Here is a 22531-nt window from a genome sequence, read left to right on the forward strand (position 1 = left end):
ATGGAAGTTGGTGCATGTGTGTCGACATTCGGGCAATTCACAAAATCACTATAAAATATAAGTTTCCTATACTACAGTTGGACGATATGCTGGATATGCTAGAGGGTGCAAAAATATTCTCTAAATTGGACTTAAGGAGCGGCTACCATCAGATTCGAATACGGTTGGGTGACGAGTGAAAAACAGCTTTTAAGACCAAGGAAGGATTATATGAATGGATGGTCATGCCCTTCGGTCTTTCGAATGCGCCTAGCACATTTATGAGATTGATGAACCAAGTTCTGAAACCTTTCATTGAGCGGTTCGTTGTGGTTTACTTCGATGATATTTTGATATACAGTCAAGACGAAACCACCCATATGGAACACCTCAAGAAGGTCCTTCAAGTGCTCACTAAAAATAAACTGTACCTCAATTTAAAAAAGTGCAGCTTCATGACTGATAGCCTATTGTTCTTGAATTTTGTCGTCACATCCACGGGCATTCGGGTGGATGAAGAAAAGGTGAAGGCAATCAGAGAATGGCCGGTTCCTACAAATATTCACGAAGTGCGAAGTTTTCATGGACTGGCCACATTCTATCGTCGGTTCGTGAAAAATTTCAGTACCATTATGTCACCAATCACAGATTGCATGAAGAAAGGGCAGTTTCAGTGGACTGACGAAGCCGACAGGAGCTTTGCCGAAATCAAGCGCAGATTATCCACGACCCCGGTTCTTATACTTCCCAACTTCGACAAACTATTTAAAGTCGAATGTGATGCCTCATATGTCGGAATTGGGGGAGTTTTGTCTCAAGAAGGTAGGCCGGTAGCCTTCTACAGTGAGAAACTTAGCGATGCACGTAAGAAGTGGTCTACATATGAGATCGAGTTATATGCGGTGGTCCAGGCACTGCGGCACTGGCGACATTATTTGATTCAAAGGGAATTCATACTTTACACGGACCATCAAGCTCTCAAATTCATTAATAGTCAAGCTAACATTAACCGTGTGCATGCTAGATGGATCTCGTTTTTGCAGGAATTTACATTCGTACTGAAACATAAGTGAGGGCAACAAAACAAAGTAGTTGATGCATTGAGTTGCCGTGCAACTTTGTTAGTCACTATGAGCAATGAGGTTGTCGGGTTCGAGCGCCTCAAAGACATATATGCCGATGACGACGACTTCAAGGACGCATGGGTTAGATGCCAAGAAGGTCACCCCGGCGATTTACATATGCAAGACGGGTTCCTTTTCAAGGGAAATCGACTGTGCATCCCAAACAGTTCGCTAAGGGAACAGATAATCCAAGAGCTACATGGAGGTGGCCTCAGTGGACACCTTGGGCGAGACAAGACGTGAGCTCTTGTGAAAGAACGGTATTACTGGCCGTAATTGATACGTGATGTGGGAAAGGCAGTCCAACGTTGTTATATTTGTCAGACCTCTAAGGGGCAATCTCATAATACAGGCCTTTACACTCCGTTACCCGTGCCTGACGGCCCTTGGGAGGATTTATCTATGGACTTCGTGCTTGGTCTCCCACGAACACAACGCGGCATGGATTCGGTGTTCGTGGTAGTAGATCATTTCTCCAAGATGGCGCACTTTATTCAATGCAAGAAGACTCTCGATGCAACACACGTGGCGAATATATTCTTTAGAGAAATTGTGCGGCTACACGGGGTTCCCAAGACTATTACTTCTGACCGTGACACGAAGTTCATAAGCCACTTTTGGCGGACTTTGTGGACTCGATTCGATACACGACTTCAGTTCAGCAGCGCCTATCACCCACAGACTGACGGTCAAACTGAGGTTGTGAATCGCACGTTGGGAAACCTCCTTCGATGTATTTCAGGAGAAAAACCGAAGCAGTGGGATTTGGCTTTGTCTCAAGCGGAGTTTGCATTCAACAACATGGTGAACCGCTCGACAGGGAAATCCTCGTTCCAGGTTATTTATGGACGAGTCCCTCACCACACACTAGACTTGGTCCCTCTGCCCAAGCTCCCAGGCATGAGCATTGCAGCGGAACATATGGCTGACAAGATCATGGGCATTCATGCGGAGGTACAAACCAAGCTACATGCCTCGAATGAAAAGTACAAGGAGCAAGCAGACAAGCATCGGTGACAAAAAGTGTTCGAGGTGGGCGACTAAGTAATGGTCCATCTACGCAAAGAACGATTTCCAACCAGAACGTAAAATAAGTTAAAGAATAAAAAGATTGGACCGGTACCAATCATCCGAAAGATCAATGACAACGCTTATGTTATTGATCTTCCAGATGACATGGCAATCTCACGGACTTTCAACGTCGCGGACCTGACCGAGTATCATGAACCAGCGCAAGATGAGAACTCGAGGACGAGTTCTTTTGAAGTGGAGGGGACTGATGTAGAGCGGGTCGCAGACAATTTCATGGCCAAGATGGATCAGAAAAGGCCCGGTCGACGACAGAAGTGATCCGGACCATCGGACTTTAGATCGGGTGTATCTCGCAATCCGGAATGAGTTATCTGACGTAAAATATATGATTTTGGGGTAGAATGAGCTACTTTAGCCAACTAACCCGGCCATGCCGGGTTGCGTCGCCCGGAATTGCGAAAAATCCCTTGATCGATGATCGTTTCCCTGTTTTAATTTCGTTTTTACTATAAATAGTAAGTTTTAGTTTGATTATAACTCTTCATCCGTTGGGCTTTAGGAGTTGCGCCCAACGTGAAAAGAGCTTAGAATAATTAGGGGAACGGTTTGGTGAAGCCAAATAGGACACTTACTATTTTTGGCCGAAAACCTTGCGCACTAGTAGACATCACGACCGTCTATAAATAGTAAGTTTACTATTTATAGTAAGTCGCGGATTCTAAGAGTTTGAGTTGTAGTTTGATTATGATTTCTTTCCCATTGCTTGATACCCTTATTTAAAGGGTTGTGAACTCGTTTTTAATGATTCCTCAATCAATTTCGAATTTATTAGAATTTATTTCTATTTTCTGCTTTCTTTCCTCGTGGATTCGAGAAGTCTCTGTGAGGAGTCCAGAGAAGTTCCGTGGATTCGGAATAATTATCCTCTTGAGGAAGACGGTGCTCGACCTCACGTCCTCCCCTGCGTCAGGTATCTTGCTGCCTGAGTTGAGCCGAACTGGGCAAAGATCGACTCGGATTGACTCATGTACACCTCTAGTTATATATAAAGCCCCAACAAGTTACATGCATGGGTCCCAATGTGAAGATTTGAACCAAATAAGATATTTTGGGTTTTTCTATGTGAGAGGTATAAATATTTTTAATAGGAATTGATTTACAGTTGTGCAAAAGAAGCTTTTCTAAACTTTTTGGATGTTAGAAAATTTGAAGGTTATATAATCCCATTTTCCTTTTTAGCTGACAGAGATTTCAACATGGTCTTATTCTAAAAGTAACACACTGTCGGATCACATAATACAACGAATATAGTTATAGGCCAAAGAAAGGTTTCAATGGTGAGCCCTTTCCTCCTCATTGATCCTTTAACGTAGCCAACTTGAGTTTTGAAATTGCCTCATTTTTTGGCTTATGTCCTAACACAGCTTGTTAAAGGGTTCAATGTTTATATTGCATGGCCCACTTGATGGACCAGTTGGATATTGTACAAATATCCATATTGGCACATACACTATATGGAATGGTTAAGGTTCCACCCAGGTCGGGTTCATTTTAGGTTTGTCGAAATTCAATCCATCCAAAATTCAACCCAATAAGTGTGTCATGACCGTACGCTTTTGAGCATGGCCCATCTATAATACGCCCAGTTGAACAATCTCTATCATCAAAATGCGAGGCCCACTTGCACTTATATAATTGCTGGGCAAGAAAAAAAATGTCACAGTAGAAATTAACAAGGTATGGTGGCAACAGGCAGTTCACCCACCGGCCTAGATTGGACAGGGCTTGGATCTATTAGCTTAGCCGGACATGGGCTTGGCATGGGCAGTTAATCTATTCCTGCGCCGTCCTTGGGTCCAGTCATTTTGGTGCGCACGGTCCAATATTTGAGACGACAAGTATCTGCTCCAATCGTGATTGGCATGGGCAGCTGATCTATTTTTGGGCCGTCCTCGGGATTTTTGGCACGGTCCTATGTTTTAGACAACAAATATCCATTCCAAACACATGCATCTTCCATGTAGACCATTGAATGTTTATTTCCAAGCCCACCTTGTCAAGTGTGGCCGGGCCGAGCTTGGGCCAACCTCAGTTGGACTGGGCTTGGGCCGGGCGGGCCACATGGTGGGTCCCAAACTTGGCCCACTCTTAGTTTCCTGAAAAATCTCTCCTTTCGGATGAGAAAAATGGACCTGGATTAGGTACCCTGTCAGGACCTACCTAGAGACTGACAGTCCGGTCAAGGGCTACGTGTGATGTATATGTTTTATATAAGTGGACCCCATCACATGGTAGGGTGGGAAATCCTACAGTGGAAAATTTCTCAATGCTTATTATAATGTTTATTTGCCATCCAACCTATTTATAAATATCATCTCAATCCAAAACTTATGTGGTCCCCCTAAAGGTTTCAACAATAAGCTTTTAATTCCTACTGCTTCAATAACAAGGTCTATCTAAGCGTCCGGTCTACTTTCTTTTTTGGGCTCATGTCATAATTTTTAAAAATAGATAAACAGCGTCGATGAAATATATGCATTATGATAAGAGCCACAGAGCCCCGACATGACTCATCCTGTTATTTTTGGACTATATTTTGTTCTTAATCAGTAATTCCGGGCCAGAAATTCGATGGCTAGAATTTTGTGATGAGGTACCTTTTAATAACGTTACACATCCAAAGTGGGGCACAAAAATGAACGACAGTGATCATTCCAAGGTGGGTCCCAGTTGTGCTTTATATAAATGGGTTCGCCTAAACTTTTTGGCCTAGTGCTTCTACAAGGTCGGTAGCACGTGATGCACCGTTCTAAACGTGGGAGGTTAACACGTGTGCCATTGCATGGAGGTGCATGAGGGCTTCGCACGTGCTAATTTCCCACTTTGATCGGTGATTAGCAATGAATGATACGGGGCCGGATTCACTACAGTGCGTTGCGGTTAAGTTTCACCTAGACCATGTGTGGGGGCCACCGTGATGAGTGCATGATATTCCATCTGTCCATCATGTGTGTCTTCTCATGTTCTTGTCACAGCTAAAAGTAAGTCTGACGCACCACTCTGGTAGGCCACGCCACCAGAAACGGTTGGAACCGGACCCTCGCCATTAAAAACCTTCCATACTCTATGTGGGGCCCACTTGTTTTGACCTCGTCCAAGGCATTAAAAAGATGTGCCACCAGATCATGAATGGACACCTCAAAAGTCAGGCCATATGCGGATTGCCTGCGACCGCCGACCGCTACGTGGGCCCACCGTGATGTTTGCGGGGAATCCACCTCCGCCATCCATCTCGCCAGCTCGTGTCAGGGTATGAGATAAAAAAATGAGCAGATCTAAAACTCAAGTGAGCCATACAATGGGAATTGAAGGCCCACCGTTGACACATTGAGGGCTATGGAAGTTTTGTATGAAGCTAGTATTTTTATATTTTCAGTTCATCCACCTAATGAACGGTTTATATGCCTATAAACATCAAATTAGACTTGGGAAGATTTCAAGCCCGGCCAATAGCAAACTCCAGCTTGAACTCAACTCTGCTCGATCTTTGAGTCTCTTTTGCTAGCTCGGCTCGATTTGGTCAATAGCTCAGGCAAGATCGGGCCAAGTCCAAACATATTCGAGATTTTCTCAAAAATATAAGAAGCATTTTTAATTTTATCACAAAATGTAAAACAGTAACAGCTAATTTATCAAATGACTAAAGAGCAGCTTCAAAATCTAACACTTGGGCCAACACTCTGTTTAGTCATTTCATTAAATAATTGACAAGCAATAATCATATCAAAATAACCACGTCATCGAGCTGATTCAATCTAAGCCTGTTTGAGTTGTGGTTCGACTCAAGTTGGGTCGAGAGTTCAGGCAAACTTCCAAAAACTAGCCGGACTCAGTTCAAATCCAATTTCAAGACGCTACGATGGGCCCCACCTAGCTTTTGCATACAAGCAATCTGCCTCCTCCCAAGCTCAGGTAGGTCACACCATGTAGAAATTAGAATCAAGCCCAAAACCTTTATAATCATGTTACGTGGACCACCTGATTTTGGATTGGCCCGGGGTGCGTACCTGATTGGATGGATTGAATCTCATGCAGATATCACGTTGGACCCCACACATCGCAGTGGAAGTTGAAGTTTACGTACAAAGCTTTGTAGTAGGTACGGGCCCATGTATGATCAATGACCCTGGATGGTCCATTTGATTGTGATGTGCTTTCCACAAGATACAGCTTGCATTACTTGGACTGTTAACACAAAAGTCACGCTGATAGGATGATCTGATCCACACATTCAATATGAGAACATAATGGATAACTGAGATCATTTTTGGAAAACATAGGTCCAACCTTCAATCGTAGCCGTTTATGTGTTTAAGCCGATCATGGATTTCTTTGGTCCAAAACATCGCCTCCATCAGACAATCCAAACCATCTCATCCATGGCTTGTATAACCGATGGTTACAAAAGGGTAGAGCTGCTTTCAGATAGATCTAATCATCGGATGAGATCGAATTTTTCATGGTAGATTTTGGAATGGGTGAGGGATCCAATGGATGGTCTAGATCAATCAATTGGACAGTCCAAGTGTCCAGATGCAACACAAAAGCACCATTACCCTTGGAGCCTATCATCAAGCAATCTCCACCGTCGGCCCGTCAAAATTCGATGCACATGCACAAGTCGTCCATTCAATTCGCCTGATCTATTCGTGGAAGGTACAGATATGATGTTGGAACCTCCTTAGGAACGGATCACATAACATACACGTGTGAGGGCAGCTGCCACTCAATTTATCACGATATACGTTAAAATAACGATAAAATTGCGAGAAATTCACAGAATGCAACAAAAACCAGTTCTCCACCTTACGCTTCTCTTTTCTTCCCTTTCATCATCATCTCTCTTTTCTTCCTTGGCAGAGAGATAGAGTGAGAGGGTTTTGTTTTGGTTTATTTTAAGAATCTGATGATTTTCAGCTACATTTCTGGACGAATGCCGCCAGCCGTTGGATCGACGATGTTGGGATTTTGAACAGAGCTTTAGATTCGTAGGTGAAGATGATCCATTTGGAGAACGGAGATGTTGGGGCTACACCTCCCCTAGAATGGAAGTTCTCGCAGGTATTTGGGGAGCGGTCCGCTGGAGAGGAAGTTCAAGAAGGTATGTTTGGATCATCATGCTGTTTTCTTCTTCTTGAGATTGTTTGGATTGATGGGTATTTTCCCCTTTTCGTCAGATTTTGAGGTTTATTTGAAGTGGGCTTTTGGTATTAGGTTGATTTGTGCATTGAATCTATCATTTTCTCGATTTTTGGTCTTCTGGCTCCTCAATTTTTAATTTTTTTTTGGTGAAATCGAAATGGGTTTTTGATATTAAGTCTTGCTTATGCGTCGTTCGTGATTTTTCCTTGGTTTTCGTTAGTTTTGCTTGGTGGGTGTTTTTTTTTTCTTTCCGATTTGCTTGATGTAATGGAAGTGGGTTTCTTATTTGAGTTTTCTAATGCGTAGAAGTGTTTTTATTTTCAATTTATTTTTTGAAGATTTTGCTTGACACGATTGTTTGGCCTTCAATTTGAGGTGTAACCAAAATGTTTTTTACCCAAAAAATAAAATAAATTTCAACTGTATATTCTTATGCTAATTGATTTTAGACTTTAATAATTTACCTTACATTATTGTATTTCTTTTGCTTTTTTTAATGTGTTTTTTTTTTTTTTTTTGAGATATTATTGACACTGAAAATGAGTAATCTGATTTTATTTTTTTTCGACAATTTATGAATCGTAAACTGAATGGAGTTCTTGAGAATTAGTATGTGAATTCAATGCAAATCGTTACCAATGTGAAATTTGAACTGTAAAGTGAAAAGTGATCCTGAGTAGGTCCTTAGAGATTAGAGTCGTGAGATTAAACCGTGGCTGAATTAATGAAGATAAAACACTGAATGGTAGTGAAAGTTGGAATGTCACTAAATAAAAGGGATGGATGTCTTGGATCGAAGATCTTGTCCCCCCATCTGTAACTCGTGAGCAGATACTATTGTTTTGTTTTTGCTTCAAGTGGGTTTATCTTCCACGCCTGTCTTGTGGTGGATAATTTGGTCGGGTTTCATGTTGTTTCTTGGTCAAGTGAGATGCTATCAATGCATGTTCTGAAGCGTAGTTTCCAGGTGCATTGTTCACATGGCTCGGGTTCAGTTTTCATTTTGCAACTATGTGGTGCCTGGTGAATCTCAATTTTGGTTTGAGTTCTCACTGTTAGTTGGTTTGGAATTTGGATAACAGAAGTTTGCATGCTTGATTTTTTAAGTTCATAGATTTCATGACATAATTGGGCCATATCCCTCAAGGAAAATCTAGGGTTACTATAAGGAGATTCTTGTAAATCTGGAAGAAAGATGAGAAAAAATTGTCCAAACGATAATGACCAGCAAACTCTTATTCATGCAATCCAGTTTCAGTAAAATTGGAGGAAAAATAATGCAAAAAATAAAAAATAAAAAATTCTGAACAAATATGAAAGTCCAGCAAATCGAAATCAATCAAACTTGTTTTTGATCCAACCAAAGGAACAAATCTGTCCAGAATTTCAGGAAAAACTTCAACAAAATCTCCAGGACACCACAATGCAGGACCACCTCTAACAAATCACATACAATCAGTGATTAAAACGTTAGGACTCTCAAACCAACAGAAATTATATGAAAAGAAAAAGAAAAAGAAAGATAAAAAGAAAGGAGTTTAGAAGAGAAGGGGAAGAGATCAAGAGATCAAGAGAAGGGGAAGAGATCAAGAGAAGGGAAGAGATCAAGAGATCAAGATAAGGGGAAGAGATCAATAGATCAAGAAATAAGAAACACTAGAGACCTCTTGCTCTGATACAATGTCAGAGGAAAGAAAGAACCTGGGAAAAAAAAAAGAAGAAACTCAGAGAGAGACTTGGATGTCCAGCCCTCTCTCTTTATACATGAAGTGAATGGCAAAATTATATAAACTATCATTAGAGAAAAGGCATTGAAGGAACAAAAATAAAAGAGAACTAATAAAAGGGAAATAAGAGACCCACATGCCATGTAAAGGGAATAGTCCATGGCCCAATTATGTCATTAGGTTCATTCAACCTGCAAACCTCATTCATTCAGTGTGTTTCTTGATCCTATGATATGTCTTGTTTAATGCTCGCTTCAGCCCAAATTTCTTTTTGGTAGGTGACAAATTTTTCACTCCTTGGAAACTTGAGTCAAATGAACTCCAAATGGACAAGGAGTTTCTATTGGACTTAATGATTCAATAAATCTGACAACTTATGCTGAAGCCATGAGATACACTATTGTGGTAGTGAAATTCTGTCAAACATTTAGAATAATTCATTCTGATTGTAGCTGAAGGCAAGCAGGGAGAATACGACATTGGACTCGGATAGGCATAGAAGTTTGACTGTGACGGAAAATCTTTGATGAAAAAGCGTGTATTTGTTTGGACGCCTCGTCTTTGATTTTCATTTGCAGCTTGTAGTGCATATGTTGTTTTGGGCTGCTTAAATTTGGTGAATACTTCCTCTTAGGGACCTCTGGAGAATGGCATTAGCCTTTATTTTATCCGACCAGTTACAGTTTTAATTTTTAATTTTAATTTTATTTTTTATGAGGTTAGCCACCTTGTGCTTTGCCATAAAAAAATATTCGTTGTGTGGTTTTCTATTAGTTTTGAGTTGATGGGTTTCACTCAAGGTATTCCAAAAAGGCTACGTAACGGTAATGGTGGTAATAGTTACGCACATTGTATACCAAAATGGTCTCTAATGGTAACGGTCATAACTGTTAAGTGTTATGGGGCTGAAACGACTGTAATGGCCATTACAGAAAAAAAAGCTCCATAACGGCTTCGAAACAGTTTTGTTTTGTTTTTTTTCAAAAAGACAAAAAAGGATATAACGGCGTTAGCAGCCTGTATTGTAACGGTAATAGCAGTGGCTGTTATGGCCACCGTTACCATTATGGAACACCTTGGTTTCACGTTATAGGTTTGTAACAGCCTCAACGGCCATTAGGGAAAAATTGACCCGTAGTGATCCTGTAGCCGTAACTGCCCCGTAACAGTCCACGGTGCCAAAATAGGCTTTTTCAAAAAAAGAAAAAAAAAACCCTTAGTGATAACAGCGGTGGCTGTTACGGCTACTGTTACTGTTATGGAATACCTCGGGTTCACTTGCTTCGAAAAATGGTACAAAAAGGATTTGTGATCAGAGTCATATCACGATCAAGTGTCACGCAGAATGCCATTCAACCCCCAATGAGAAAGTCCCTGTGATGTCCAATCTTCATCTCAATTAATCTCTGGACTTAACTAAAAACTAGTTGAGAATTCGTAAGTCATAGCTCATGCTATGGTAGAAAGTAAGACTTCGTCCAAATCCCGAAATGATCAGTGAGTTGATGAGTGATGACTATTATGAGTACAATGGTCACTTACATGTATGGATGCCATGTTATGCATTCTTGAAGTAAATGAGAATCACTAGTTCTCTTTTGTTCTTTCTTTCTTTTTTAATGGATATTACTTGGGAGTTTTGGCATAGCTGTGATGTTATATACACCTACATTATCCCCTTGAGCTAGATTAGCTTACCTTGTTTGTATTCATTGTTTCTTAGAAGTTCGACACTCTTTGAATGAACTCCATATCTGTGAGTTCTCTACCTAACTTTGTTCTAGCTGCATTCTTTTTTTATTGAATATTTTCTTCAACTAATTGCCTTTTCTGTCTGTAGTTGATATTATCTCAGCAATTGAATTTGACAAAAGTGGTGAACATCTTGCCACTGGAGATCGTGGAGGTCGGGTTGTCCTATTTGAAAGGACAGATGGAAAAGATGTAAGCTTGTATTCCATGACCTTTTCATTGGAAATTTGGTTCAGTGTTCCTCTAGTTTGCAGTTTTGTTCACTACGGCACACAAACGGTGGGTCTTCTGATGGACCCAGATCTTGCACAAAATTGCCCTGTGCATTGGATTCGAGTACCACTTGCTGCATGAGGAGCTTTCACGTTTCTCTTTACAGATACTGACTTTGTTCCATATTGATTCAAAAAAACAAAAAACAAAAAAAACAAAACAAAACAAAAAAAAGAAAAAAGAAAAAAGGAAAAGTAAAAGTAAAAGAAAAGAGAAAAACAAAAACAAAATAGAAAATAGAAAAATAGAGGGACATTAATTTTGTTCTATTAGTCTCACAATTTCATCACAAAAATTGCTCCATGTGCAGCATACATTGAGAAAGGATTTGGAGAGAATAGATTACCCAGTGGCCAGGCATCCTGAATTTCGTTACAAGACAGAGTTCCAGAGTCACGAACCTGAGGTACTATCATAGTTTGTAGCTGTTTTGTCTGAATTCCTTGGCTATCTACATGATTGGAAGGGTCAATGTCACTACCTCTACTAAACCTTATTTTTCCTTGTCTAGTTTGACTACCTCAAAAGCTTGGAAATAGAGGAGAAAATCAACAAAGTTCGATGGTGCCAAACAGCCAATGGCGCACTTTCCCTCCTCTCTACTAATGACAAAACAGTGAAGTATTGGAAGGTGGGCGACACGTTTACTTTGTTTTGAAATTGTTTTTTATGAAACTTTAACTTGGATTGATTTTTAGGGATATCTTGCCTTTATGTTGGGGTTTGCTTCATTGACACATATTTGGATAGAGAAGCCCATTGTATCAAATTGCTATTTTAGTTAAAAACATTATGATCTTTTATATTGCATCTCTTTTGTCTCTTTCAGCTCCCTTTTCTTAATAAATATCAATTATCTCTCTCTAAGGAAAGGGGAGGGAAAAAAAAAGGATGTAGAATCTATTGTTTGTGATGACTTTGTAAATTCATCATCAATGATGAGAATGTCAATTTCCTACTTCCCTACATGTATTGGATGGGGTTATAGAAAGTCCATGCCTTAAATAGGATATATGGTAATCATTATTAAAAAATGGTTACATAACGGCTGTAATGGCATGGTGTTTAACAATGGTTGCATAATGGCCGTTTTCTAACGGTAATGGTGGGATCCGTTATGTGTCATAGAGCTGTAACATCTTTTCTAACAAAATGGTCCATAATGGGTCGATGTGGGCCTGTAAAAGTCCAATCCGGGGCCTTTACAGTCTCTTCCTTATTATTATTATTATTATTATTATTTTAATACCATTATAGGGTTGTAATGGCTGAGGGCCGTAATGGACATTTTGACCTGTATCATGATGGCCATATGGTTGGCGCTTACGGTCACCGTCACTGTTATTGAATACCTTGATGGTAATGCAAATAGAATAAAATAAATTGAAACTAATTGCAAATTTAGCTTACCCAGTTTGGCTCAAATATCCACATGCATAGATGGATAAAAAGAAGAAAGATTTGGAGCAGGGTTTAACAATCCTCTAGTCTTTATGCTAGAATCACAAACCTCCTACCCTCTTCAACTGTAAGAAGAACTCTCATCAATTATTATTGAAAGAACATCGCATAAAAAGTTCTCCATATGTATGGCCCAAGAGCCTATTTATAAGTCATTGAAGATTGCTATTCTTAATCTTTTTTTTTAGAGAACTAAAAATTTATTGAAAAACTTGCGGAAAGCAAGAAAAGAATACAAAACACCTGAAAAAGACAGCACAAACAGAATTGCGTAGGTGTTTATGACACTAACATTCCAGCGAGAGATAAACCCTATAATTTTCCTTATAGTGGCCTCAACAGAAACCCTTTCGTTCTGGAAACAACACCCGGAAACAACACCCGTTCCTGACTCCCCAAAGAGTTCAAAGCACCGCCATTAAGGTCAGCCTTTATTTAGATTTACCGGCTTTGCCGACTCCCCCATGCCATGCCCACAACACTTCCTCCAAGAACTTTGGCATAATCCAGTCGGTGTGAAACTCGTTCAAAACATGGTCCTACACTTTCGTGGTGAACGAACAATGGATGAAGAGGTGATCGATAGATTTTGTGCCGGCCATGCACATAACACAAATGTTGGTAAGGACTACTGATCTCTGCTAAATGTTATCAATCGTAAGGACTCTTTTCCAACCTAGAAGCCAAACAAAGGCCACCACATGAGGGGGGTAGATAAGTGTACAACAGATCATAAGAGGAAGGCGGTGTAATTAATTCGTAGAGTGAGCGAATTGAGAATTTGCTGGATCGGTGCAACGACCAAATCAACTTCATCAACTGAAGGATTGTAGAGATTAAGGTGGTCCAACAAGCTGGTGTGTTTAGAAATCTCCATATATGTCATGTTCCTTTGACAAGGAGGGCTCCAGACAATCTGACCTTTGAGGGGAGAGAAGCAGTCCGCCACTAAGATGTAGCAGTCTGGGGCAAGACATGTAACTTTAGGGAAGAGATCCTGAAGTGTGCTATTCCCACACCATATATCCACCTAAAAGCGGATTCGCCTACCATTACCGAGTGAGAATGCTATGCCCCTATGAACCAAGTGTTCCATTGTTGCAATCACCTTCCAACTGCTTGAGGCTTTATAAAGAGAGGACCTCTTTATGAACTAATATCCTACATGCATCTCAAATTTGTTGGTGATGACCTCCCTCCACAACCTACCAGCCTCGGTGCCGAATCTCCAAATCCATTTCTCGAGAAGAGCAGTATTCATATCATCCAGCCTTCTGAGACCAGCTCCTCCCAATTCCACCGGCTGGCATAGCATGTCCCATTTGAGAGGATGAAACTTCCATCCATGGTTTCTTTCCAAAAGAAATCCCTCCTAAGCTTCTCGAGTCTGTCGAGCACTGATTTGGGACACTTGAAAAGAGACATGAAGTAAACTGGCATGTTGGAAAAAGTCATCTTAATGAGGGTCAATCGACCTCCCAATGATAGATACCTGCAGTTCTAACCTGTCAGTTTTGAATCCTCTCAATGACCCTATCCCATCGGTGTTTTCTTGGTTACCAATGCAGAGCGGCAACTCGAGGTACGTGGAGGGGAAAGATCTCGCTTTGCACCCAAATATGTTCGCCAATTGACCAAGCTCGTTCTCGCTCACATGAATACCCAACATTTCTGATTTAGATGCATTAATTTTTAAACCCGATACTGCCTCGAAACAGATTGTGATTTTCTCAAGATTATCAACTGATGTCGGCTTCGCATCATAAAATAGCAATGTATCATCAACATATTGAAGATGGCTGATATGAGGAGCGAAAGTCGAAGTCCTGAAACCACTAAAGAGACTGTTGCCCACACCTTGCCGAAGTATAAAACTAAGAGCTTCACCCATCACAATGAAAATATATGGAGATGAAGGGTCTCCTTGCCAAAGACCCCTAGTGGCATGAAAAAAAACCTTTCGGAGATCCGTTAGCTACAATGGAGAACGATGCTGAATGCACATAGGCCCTCATCCACCTTCTCCACTTTTCGTTGCAACCCATTCTTCGAAGCCTGTAATCAAGAAACTGCTAGTCTACGTGATTGTAGGCTTTCTCAATGTCCAGCTTGCATACAATCCCTCTTCCTTTTTCCCTAAACCTTTCATCAAGACATGAGCAATGAGCGTGTAGTCCAATATCTGTCTACCCACAATGCAAGCATTCTCATTATCGGAGACGATCTTTGACAAAATTGCCTTGAATTTGGAGGCGAGAATCTTGGCCAATATTTTGTATAGACCTCCTATTAAGCTGATTGACTTGAAATGTTTGAGTTTTTTTGCTCCCTCGATTTTTGGTATCAAAGCAATAAAAGTGGCGTTGAGCTCAAGAGAAATGTGACTTCGCGCGAAGAATTCAGTTATGAAATCCATCACGTCTTTTTTCACTGCGTGCTAAAACTTTTAGAAGAATGGGATATCCATCTGAACCAGGGGCCTTATCCTTGCACATAGACTTCACCCTCGCTAAGACCTCTTCCGATGTCGGGGCTTCCAAAGATGAAGCATCCGAATTGGACAATTGCTGAATTTCTAAGAGTTCCAGCCGCGACCTCACCCACTTCTCTCCAGAAAGGTGCTGCTTGTAAAATTGCACTATGGAATCACAAATTTCGCTCTGCTTTGAAGTTCTTACGTCATCAACAATAAGGTTGGAAACTCTATTGGATCGGGTCTGGGCACTGGTGATGCTGTGGAAGAATCGAGTATTCTTGTTGCCTTCTTTAAGTTACACTGCTCTTAATCTCTGGCGTCATTTTATCTCTTCTTATCTTGAGATGCTAGAGATAAGGACAATAAGGTTGGAAACTCTATTAGATTGGTTCCGAGCATTGGTGATGTTGTAGAAGAATCGAGTGTTCTTGTCCCCTTCTTTAAGCCACACCACTCTCGATCTCTGGTGCCATTTAATCTCCTCTTCCTCATATCGAGATGCTAGAGATAAGGATGAGGCAACCCTTTTGTCTATATCTTCAGGAGACCAGCTATCTGTCTCTTTCATCATATCTAGATTATGAATCTTTTCCACCATTCTATCAAACTCTGCCTCACGGGCACCAAGCACCTCCTTTTTCCACACACTGATTTTCGATTTAAGTAATTTCAGTTTCTTGTGGAGCCTAAAGCTAGCATACCCTTCCACCGAGGAGTTCCACCAAACCTCAACAAGTTGAAAGAAACCATCCACCTCCAGCCAAGACACCTCAAATCTGAGCCCTTTCATATTTGCACCCTAACCACGAACGTTCCATGAGAGAACAATCATTGGAGACCGGTTTTGCCCAATCTTTCCCTTTATCCTCTACTGATATTGCCTGTTGAACCGTAATTAATAAAGCATCGAGGATAAGTTCTCTCCATCCCTTAGGGGAATTTTTTGGTCTCAGCGTTTGCATCTCTGTTTTCACTGTGCTCTTCTAGATTTGACATACTGGAAAAATCATAGACGTCCTCATCTAAAGCTCCATACAATATCCCTACTAGGCTCCCCACCCTTTGTAAAGTGTCTTTGGCCAATCGAAACTGCTCTTTTGTGATGTCAAGCAATATCATGAGAGATTGATGTCCAATCCTCATATCAACATTTGATTTAGGGGGAGCCGGCACAATACGTGTGTCGTTGCTATCCTTCATCTTCTCAGCACATAGAGGAGTCACCACTAAAGCCTCCTCCAGAAGCTCTTTTTTGGATCAAACTCTGTCTAACTCCATTTGCCCTATGCTTGGAGTTGCCACATCCCTCAGCTCTGCAGTCATACACATGTCTGAATCTCTGATTGTTACTGCTCTCTGTTGTTCAGAAGACAATCTCTCCTTAGGGCCTGACACTACTTGGGGACTTGGGAAATTCCTAGGGGAAGCCACTTTGGATTCTCTCGGATCATCCTCTACTTTGAAGTCGCCACAAGTGATAGGTTCAAAGCCACTGCATCCCCTCTCGACTCCACCTTTCTTTGGGTGGGAAAAATGATCGGGATTAGGGATATAACAATTGGGTTGTAAGTCACACATGAAGCGAGTACGTGTGGCTTTATTAAAACCTTTCTCTCGTGTCGGGAGCTGCAACATTAACTCACGTGCCAGAGGGATGATTAAAGTTGCCTTGTGTGACTCCTTGGTTGATACTCCCCTTGTGTTGCGACATGTGCCATCCTCAAATATTGCATTCGCCCTTGTTTCGTGCCATCTTGGTGGTTGAAATCATCATCTGATTTATCTTCTCCGTTCGCTTGGACTTCTCCATTCTTATTAGTACAATCCTTGCCATCTAGATGATGGCTAGATGCCTCCCTACCGTCCACATTGCAATGGGAGGTGGAAATCACAAATGCTAGCAAAGACTTCTTGGCATCCCATGTGTCTCCACCCTCCCTCTGCGCCTTAATAGGCGTCTAGCTTGGGTTAGGCATGAGGCCCAAGCCAGCTTCCAATCCTTGACCAAAAGCATGCATCGGCAACACACCATCCATCGAAGCTTGGTTCAAGTGAGCACCATCGACGGATAGTGCTCCCGTAGAGCAGTTATCCCTTTTCAGACCCATATTATTGGTAGTTGCCCCTCCAATCTGCTCTTCTCCACTAATGCATCAACACGTTGCTCCCCTAAAGTTTGGTACACCGCCGTAGCTCCCTGGGCGTGCTCCTTCACCCTCAGCTCGACCATGCTTGATGCCGTCGCCCCCTTCTTCCTCCTCCCTTCGCTTCCATATATCGCCCCATCGTGACCACTGCCCTCCTTCCATTTCCTATTGGACCCATATATCCAGCTGATCTTCCTCGATGGCCATTGTGATTGTCGCATGAGTCCTAAGAACTTTCTTCCTTTGCACATGGATTCGAGCTATCCTTAGTTCTACGCCATTCTCCGTCTTTGGGTTGATGGCCATCACCTCACCCAAACAAGAGCCAATTGCCGTAAAGAAATCGTTGAACCAAAACGCAAGAGGGATCCCCCAAATTAGGAACCAAGCGTCTTCCATTATGAAGAAGGAATAGTCCTCCCACTTGCATAAAAGCTTGATCGGAACATCGTGACAACTGACAGAGGCTGCTATGATCTTATCTAGATCGATCTTTTGGTGGAAGGAAATCCAAACTTCACACATTCCTATCGGGTGTAGCGAAAAATCCTCCGAGTCGTGATCATAGTACTTCTTAAGCCAGAGCTTGATTAAGGGCAGTGAGACATTTTCTATCGACTTTGCGACCAAAGAATGCTGGACATTATTGCGTGCTTGTAGAAGGACCTCTGGTTTACCTTGACCACGAGTAACCCTTTAGTTGTCTCTACTGCTACCCATTTCTTCTTATGTTGCTGCTTTCCTTTTTGAAAAGCTTATGCGTCTATAGATCTTCCATCTTCTCCTTTGTTGAGCTGATTTTCCAACCATCCCCACTGATTGCATCTCTGAATGACTTGATACTCCTTCCTCCCGAGCATCTAGAGATCCCTTGCACTGACCGTACTTGTTTTTCATGGTAGGTCCCTGTGTTGGGATTTCCTTTCCTGTATCTTTGGCATCTCTCGGCCGATCCTTGCTCTTCATATCCGGACCATAGCGGGCTCGTTGAACTAGCAACTTCTTCCCCTCGAACCTTTCTCCATGCAACAATTTGACCGCCCGAGCTAATTCCTCTTCCAAGCTCATGCGAATGAATGCGAAACCTTGATTTGCTGTGGTAAGTTTGTCTCCGAGTATGACGACCTCCATCACCACTTTTGCCCGCCCAAAACTCTTTCGAAATTGATCGTCATCCAACATTTTGTGAAGCCCGCGACATATAGGGAACTCGTCGAGATTGGATTTCTTCTCGGTCCTTGTTCCATTTTTCGTTGGCCCCTTTCTCATAAGCTTCCAATTGCCTGCTTCATCTTCTCCTTCGATTTCCCCTCCCTCACTCGCTGATGAACCATGCGCTGAGGTGGAGCCAAAAAGCCGAGTCGGTGGAGCGCCAGTTGGAAGTCAAGAAGGCATGACTCTCAGTTTTCGAAGAATCATCTCTCGCCTTAAAATTAGCTCATGAGAATGATTCGAGAAGGAAATTTCTCACAAAATTAGAGCTGGGCAGATGAAGTGGAGATTGCAACAATTAATGGACTCCTGCCATGTGTGCTTAAGGGACCCCCAATCTGGACCTCTTCTTGTTAACGTGCGTGGAGTTTGCATGTGTGGAATGAGATGCAATTGCATCAATTACCCCCAGCTTGGAAGAACTCAGATTCGTTGAGTTAATGACAATGAACTCATGGAGCTCTGGGTTGATGTGCTTGAAATCGTCCATTGAGATCTATGTGCTGTCATATCGCTGTTGACCCCTCCACTTGATGAGAAACTTTTTGTCCCCTCCTTGGCGTGTGGAAACTACCTAATCATCCTACACATCTTCAATGATTTCTTCAAACTGGCACAATGCCTTGTGTATTTGGATAGCTCGTTCTTGTGTGGTTCCATTTTCATAATGTCCAATATAAATTGTAAGGTCTTCCACATTGAATATGGGGCTGATCTTCATTTCGGGTGGAAGCTTGATCATGATGTGAATGCATCGTATAGTTTTCAAAATAAATCCTGTCATAAGTGGTGGAAAATTTTATGGGAGAAACTATGTTGGTTGCTCAATCCAACATATTCATATTATGGTTCTGAATGTTGGTATCGGTCAGCGTATCGGCCCGACAGAAAAATGATACGATACGACATTGTGTATCGGTATCATGACTGTATCAGTCAGAATTTTTTTAAAGCAAAATAATATGGAAACTACTAGAAAAATAGGAAAAAATGAGATATCCAAGAATCTATCATATATATATAAAATTTTTTTTTTTCCGTATTTTGACCATATATTCAATGGTGTATCGGACCATTCTTTGATGAGAATGTTGTCTGTCGATTTGACTTATTGAAGGTCAACTAAATGGGCCCTAAGTAAACACAAATCAAGCATGGTTTGGTGAACAATGGCTCATTACATTAAAATACAACAAAAAGAAGATGAAAATATAAAAAAGAAAGTGAAGGTTTACCCTTCTTTTCTATTTTTCCCATAATGGTCCACTTCGCTTTGATTTGTCGAATCCTATTCAAATCATTTGTTTTAATTCCAAAATAGGTCTAGATCTAGCCTAAAATAAGTTTTTAAGCTTTTTCTATGGTTTAAATGAAAAAAAAGAAGAGAAGACGTGAAATTTTGGAAAAAAAAAAAAAAAAAAATCAAAATTGGGCTTTTATAAGCATATCGGCCCCTTATGAGCTGATACGGGTCAATTTTTTTGTACTGGACTGATATGACGTTGTATCACGTATCGGCTCGTGCCAATACGGATACAATATGGCCGATATGATACCGATATTCTTCTCCATGATTCATATAATTTTAGACCCATAGATACCTCTCCATGTCATTCCAATGAATCATTTTCATGTTCTTCTCCAAAGAGGCAAAGACTAATTGCATGATTGAAAAACAATCCTTGATGTGGGGAATAATACTAATTCAATAAGGACAGGAAGAAGCTCACTATGATGCCATTCTCTGAGAAGATCACAAATTCTGTGAAGCTTCTAGAAGGATAAGAAGAGAGGATAGGGGTTTGAACCAAAATCTTACACAGAGGAGGGTTTTGGTCCTCAAAATATACAAGAGTTTGAGTAAAGAGGCAAGGGGTCTAGAAAAAAAATGAATCAAAGGCAAAGCCTGTTGCCAGGAAGATCATGCACTTAATGAGTGGAGAGAGTCAATTTCAGAAAAGATGGTGAAAAGTGCAAGAGAGTTGCACATTTTTATCCACAATGAAGGCAAGGAGCGAGATCAAATAGAAGATAAACTATGCTTTTTTCATAGAAAAATCAGTCCACATAGAGGGCAGATGCCTTCTTGGTGAACAAGGAGGAGGATGTTCGCTTGTTTGATGGAGTGTCAAATAGAAAAGCATGCTTCATTCATCTTTGAGAGGAGCTGAAGGACTTTCACTTCAAATACCTAATCTAGTTCTCAACTCGAGGCTCCAACTAGGGGAGAATTATGGACTACTAAATAGGTGAAAGAGGAATTAAAAGGGTTAAGATGCCAACTTGTGGTGCTGTTATTTTGTCAAATATGTTCCATGCCACTTTTTGGGTGTTAAATATGTCCAGATGACACTAAATTGGTCCAATTTTATTACCAAAAAGTCCCATTGAAAATTGAGTTAGCTTTCAAATGAGCCTAACTCATGATGCAAATCTGACTACCAATTATGTTATCGCTGATTTATAGAAGGCTATATGGTTGTAATGTCATTTAGGGGGATTTCAGTCATCAATATTTATTAAAATAGATTGCTAAGATTAGGAATTAGGATTACATGAAGGTTTCTTTTGTTTTAAGGAAAAATATATATGCATGTAGAGGAGTTTTTATGAATAGTTAAGTGAATGATTGAAGTTTTTATGCATAGATAGTTTCTCTTGCATAGGAGTAATTCCTCCTCTCTTTCGGTGTGATGCTCAAAACTGGCACCATTGCTTTTTATTTATTTATTTTTTAAATGTTTAGCATTGTTCTGTTTATTCTGTATTAATAGTTTCTCTTGCATAGGAGTAATTCCTCCTCTCTTTCGGTGTGATGCTCAAAACTGGCACCATTGCTTTTTATTTATTTATTTTTTTAATGTTTAGCATTGTTCTGTTTATTCTGTATTCTTCCTGCCATTAACCCCCATTCTTTTTCGTACACTGAGGCGCTTCTGGTAGGTTGCCAACCAGACTTTTGCCCTGGGTCATCTACATGGCGTGGCTCATCTGATGCATGACCAGATGTCCTACATGTGCCAAGCAGGCATGTATGGTTGCATGTGGAGGTTTTTATGGGTGCAGAATAGTTCGTACTTTAGCCTGCTTGGGAAATGACAGCTTACAAACTTAAAAATGAGTAAACCGCAATATTTTCCTGCATGCTTTTTTTGTTTAAAATATTGCTTCCTAGGGTGAGGCACATCAACAGTATTAATAAGGTTGCCGCATGTGCAGTTTTGAAGCTCATGAAGTCAATAAATCCTCCATAGTCTTCTATTTTACAAAGTTTTCATTGCTTATATAGTATTTGTATTGCTATTTTGTGCTTCTTTGGCATGCTAGAAGGTTGATGGCATTGATTTTTGTCAACATGGTTCCATGAATACATTTATCGGTCTTTCTGATAATATTATCTCTTGATGGGAGAGTTAATTCTTGCAAAAAGGCACAACTTACCAATTTTTTGCTTGACTATTTTATTTATTATTTATTTTTAAATAGGTTCAAGAGAAAAAGGTGAAGAAGATATCCGAGATGAACTTGGACCCATCAGCTTGCATGGGAAATGGAAGCCTTTCCTGCCAGAATGGAGCAGTTGACTTTGAATTTCCCCCTGGAGGAATTCCATCACTTCATTTACCAGTGGTAGTTGTACTTAATCCTGGCTACTGATTGTATTTATTCAAATCCCCAAATAGTGTAGCTCTAAATGAATAGAGGAATATCGTATTATGAGAAATGTTCCAGTGCTCTCAGGGCACTATAATTTATATGCCCCCCACCCCCCCCCCTCTCTCTCTCTCTCTCTCTCTCTAAAAAAAAGAAGAAGAAGAAAGCAATGTAAGTTATAGTGTTCCTAGTTGCATTTGGGATACTTAGACATGATCTAGAATGTTCATTTGGTCCAGTGCACATTCCATGTGCTAGCATGCAAATATCATGCCGATGTGACAAATGTTAACTATTTGATTGATGGCCTTTAATATGGACGGTCATGACCATTTACACAGAAATAGGTCCAGTCATTCAATATAATCCATCTGTTTGTTAAGTCCCATCATGGATGCTTATGATTCTAAAGAATCAGTTTTTTTTAAGGCAATCATAACCATCTAATCCATGAATTGGAAAAGGTTGCTATAAAAAAAAAAGCCAAATCAA

At 40.8% G+C, this 22531-nt stretch overlaps 1 protein-coding gene across 4 annotated transcripts in view; it reads left to right on the forward strand.

The window, feature by feature from the left end:
- Positions 1–6993: 6993 nt before the first annotated feature.
- The window catches only part of LOC131229792 (serine/threonine protein phosphatase 2A 55 kDa regulatory subunit B beta isoform-like), a 37964-nt gene continuing 22426 nt past the window's right edge, over positions 6994–22531 (forward strand). The window contains exons 1-6 of one of the 4 annotated variants that reach the window (XM_058225808.1): positions 6994–7296; positions 10788–10820; positions 10905–11008; positions 11400–11495; positions 11601–11720; positions 21872–22018. In XM_058225808.1, coding sequence (XP_058081791.1) covers positions 7194–7296; positions 10788–10820; positions 10905–11008; positions 11400–11495; positions 11601–11720; positions 21872–22018 — 603 coding nt within the window. In that variant the 5' untranslated portion in view covers positions 6994–7193. The remainder of the gene's footprint in view (positions 7297–10787; positions 10821–10904; positions 11009–11399; positions 11496–11600; positions 11721–21871; positions 22019–22531) is intronic. The other 3 variants (XM_058225809.1, XM_058225811.1, XM_058225810.1) reach the window with 3 other exon arrangements.

Source organism: Magnolia sinica, chromosome 16, assembly GCF_029962835.1.
Source record: "Magnolia sinica isolate HGM2019 chromosome 16, MsV1, whole genome shotgun sequence".
In the NCBI taxonomy this organism is placed as follows: domain Eukaryota; kingdom Viridiplantae; phylum Streptophyta; class Magnoliopsida; order Magnoliales; family Magnoliaceae; genus Magnolia; species Magnolia sinica.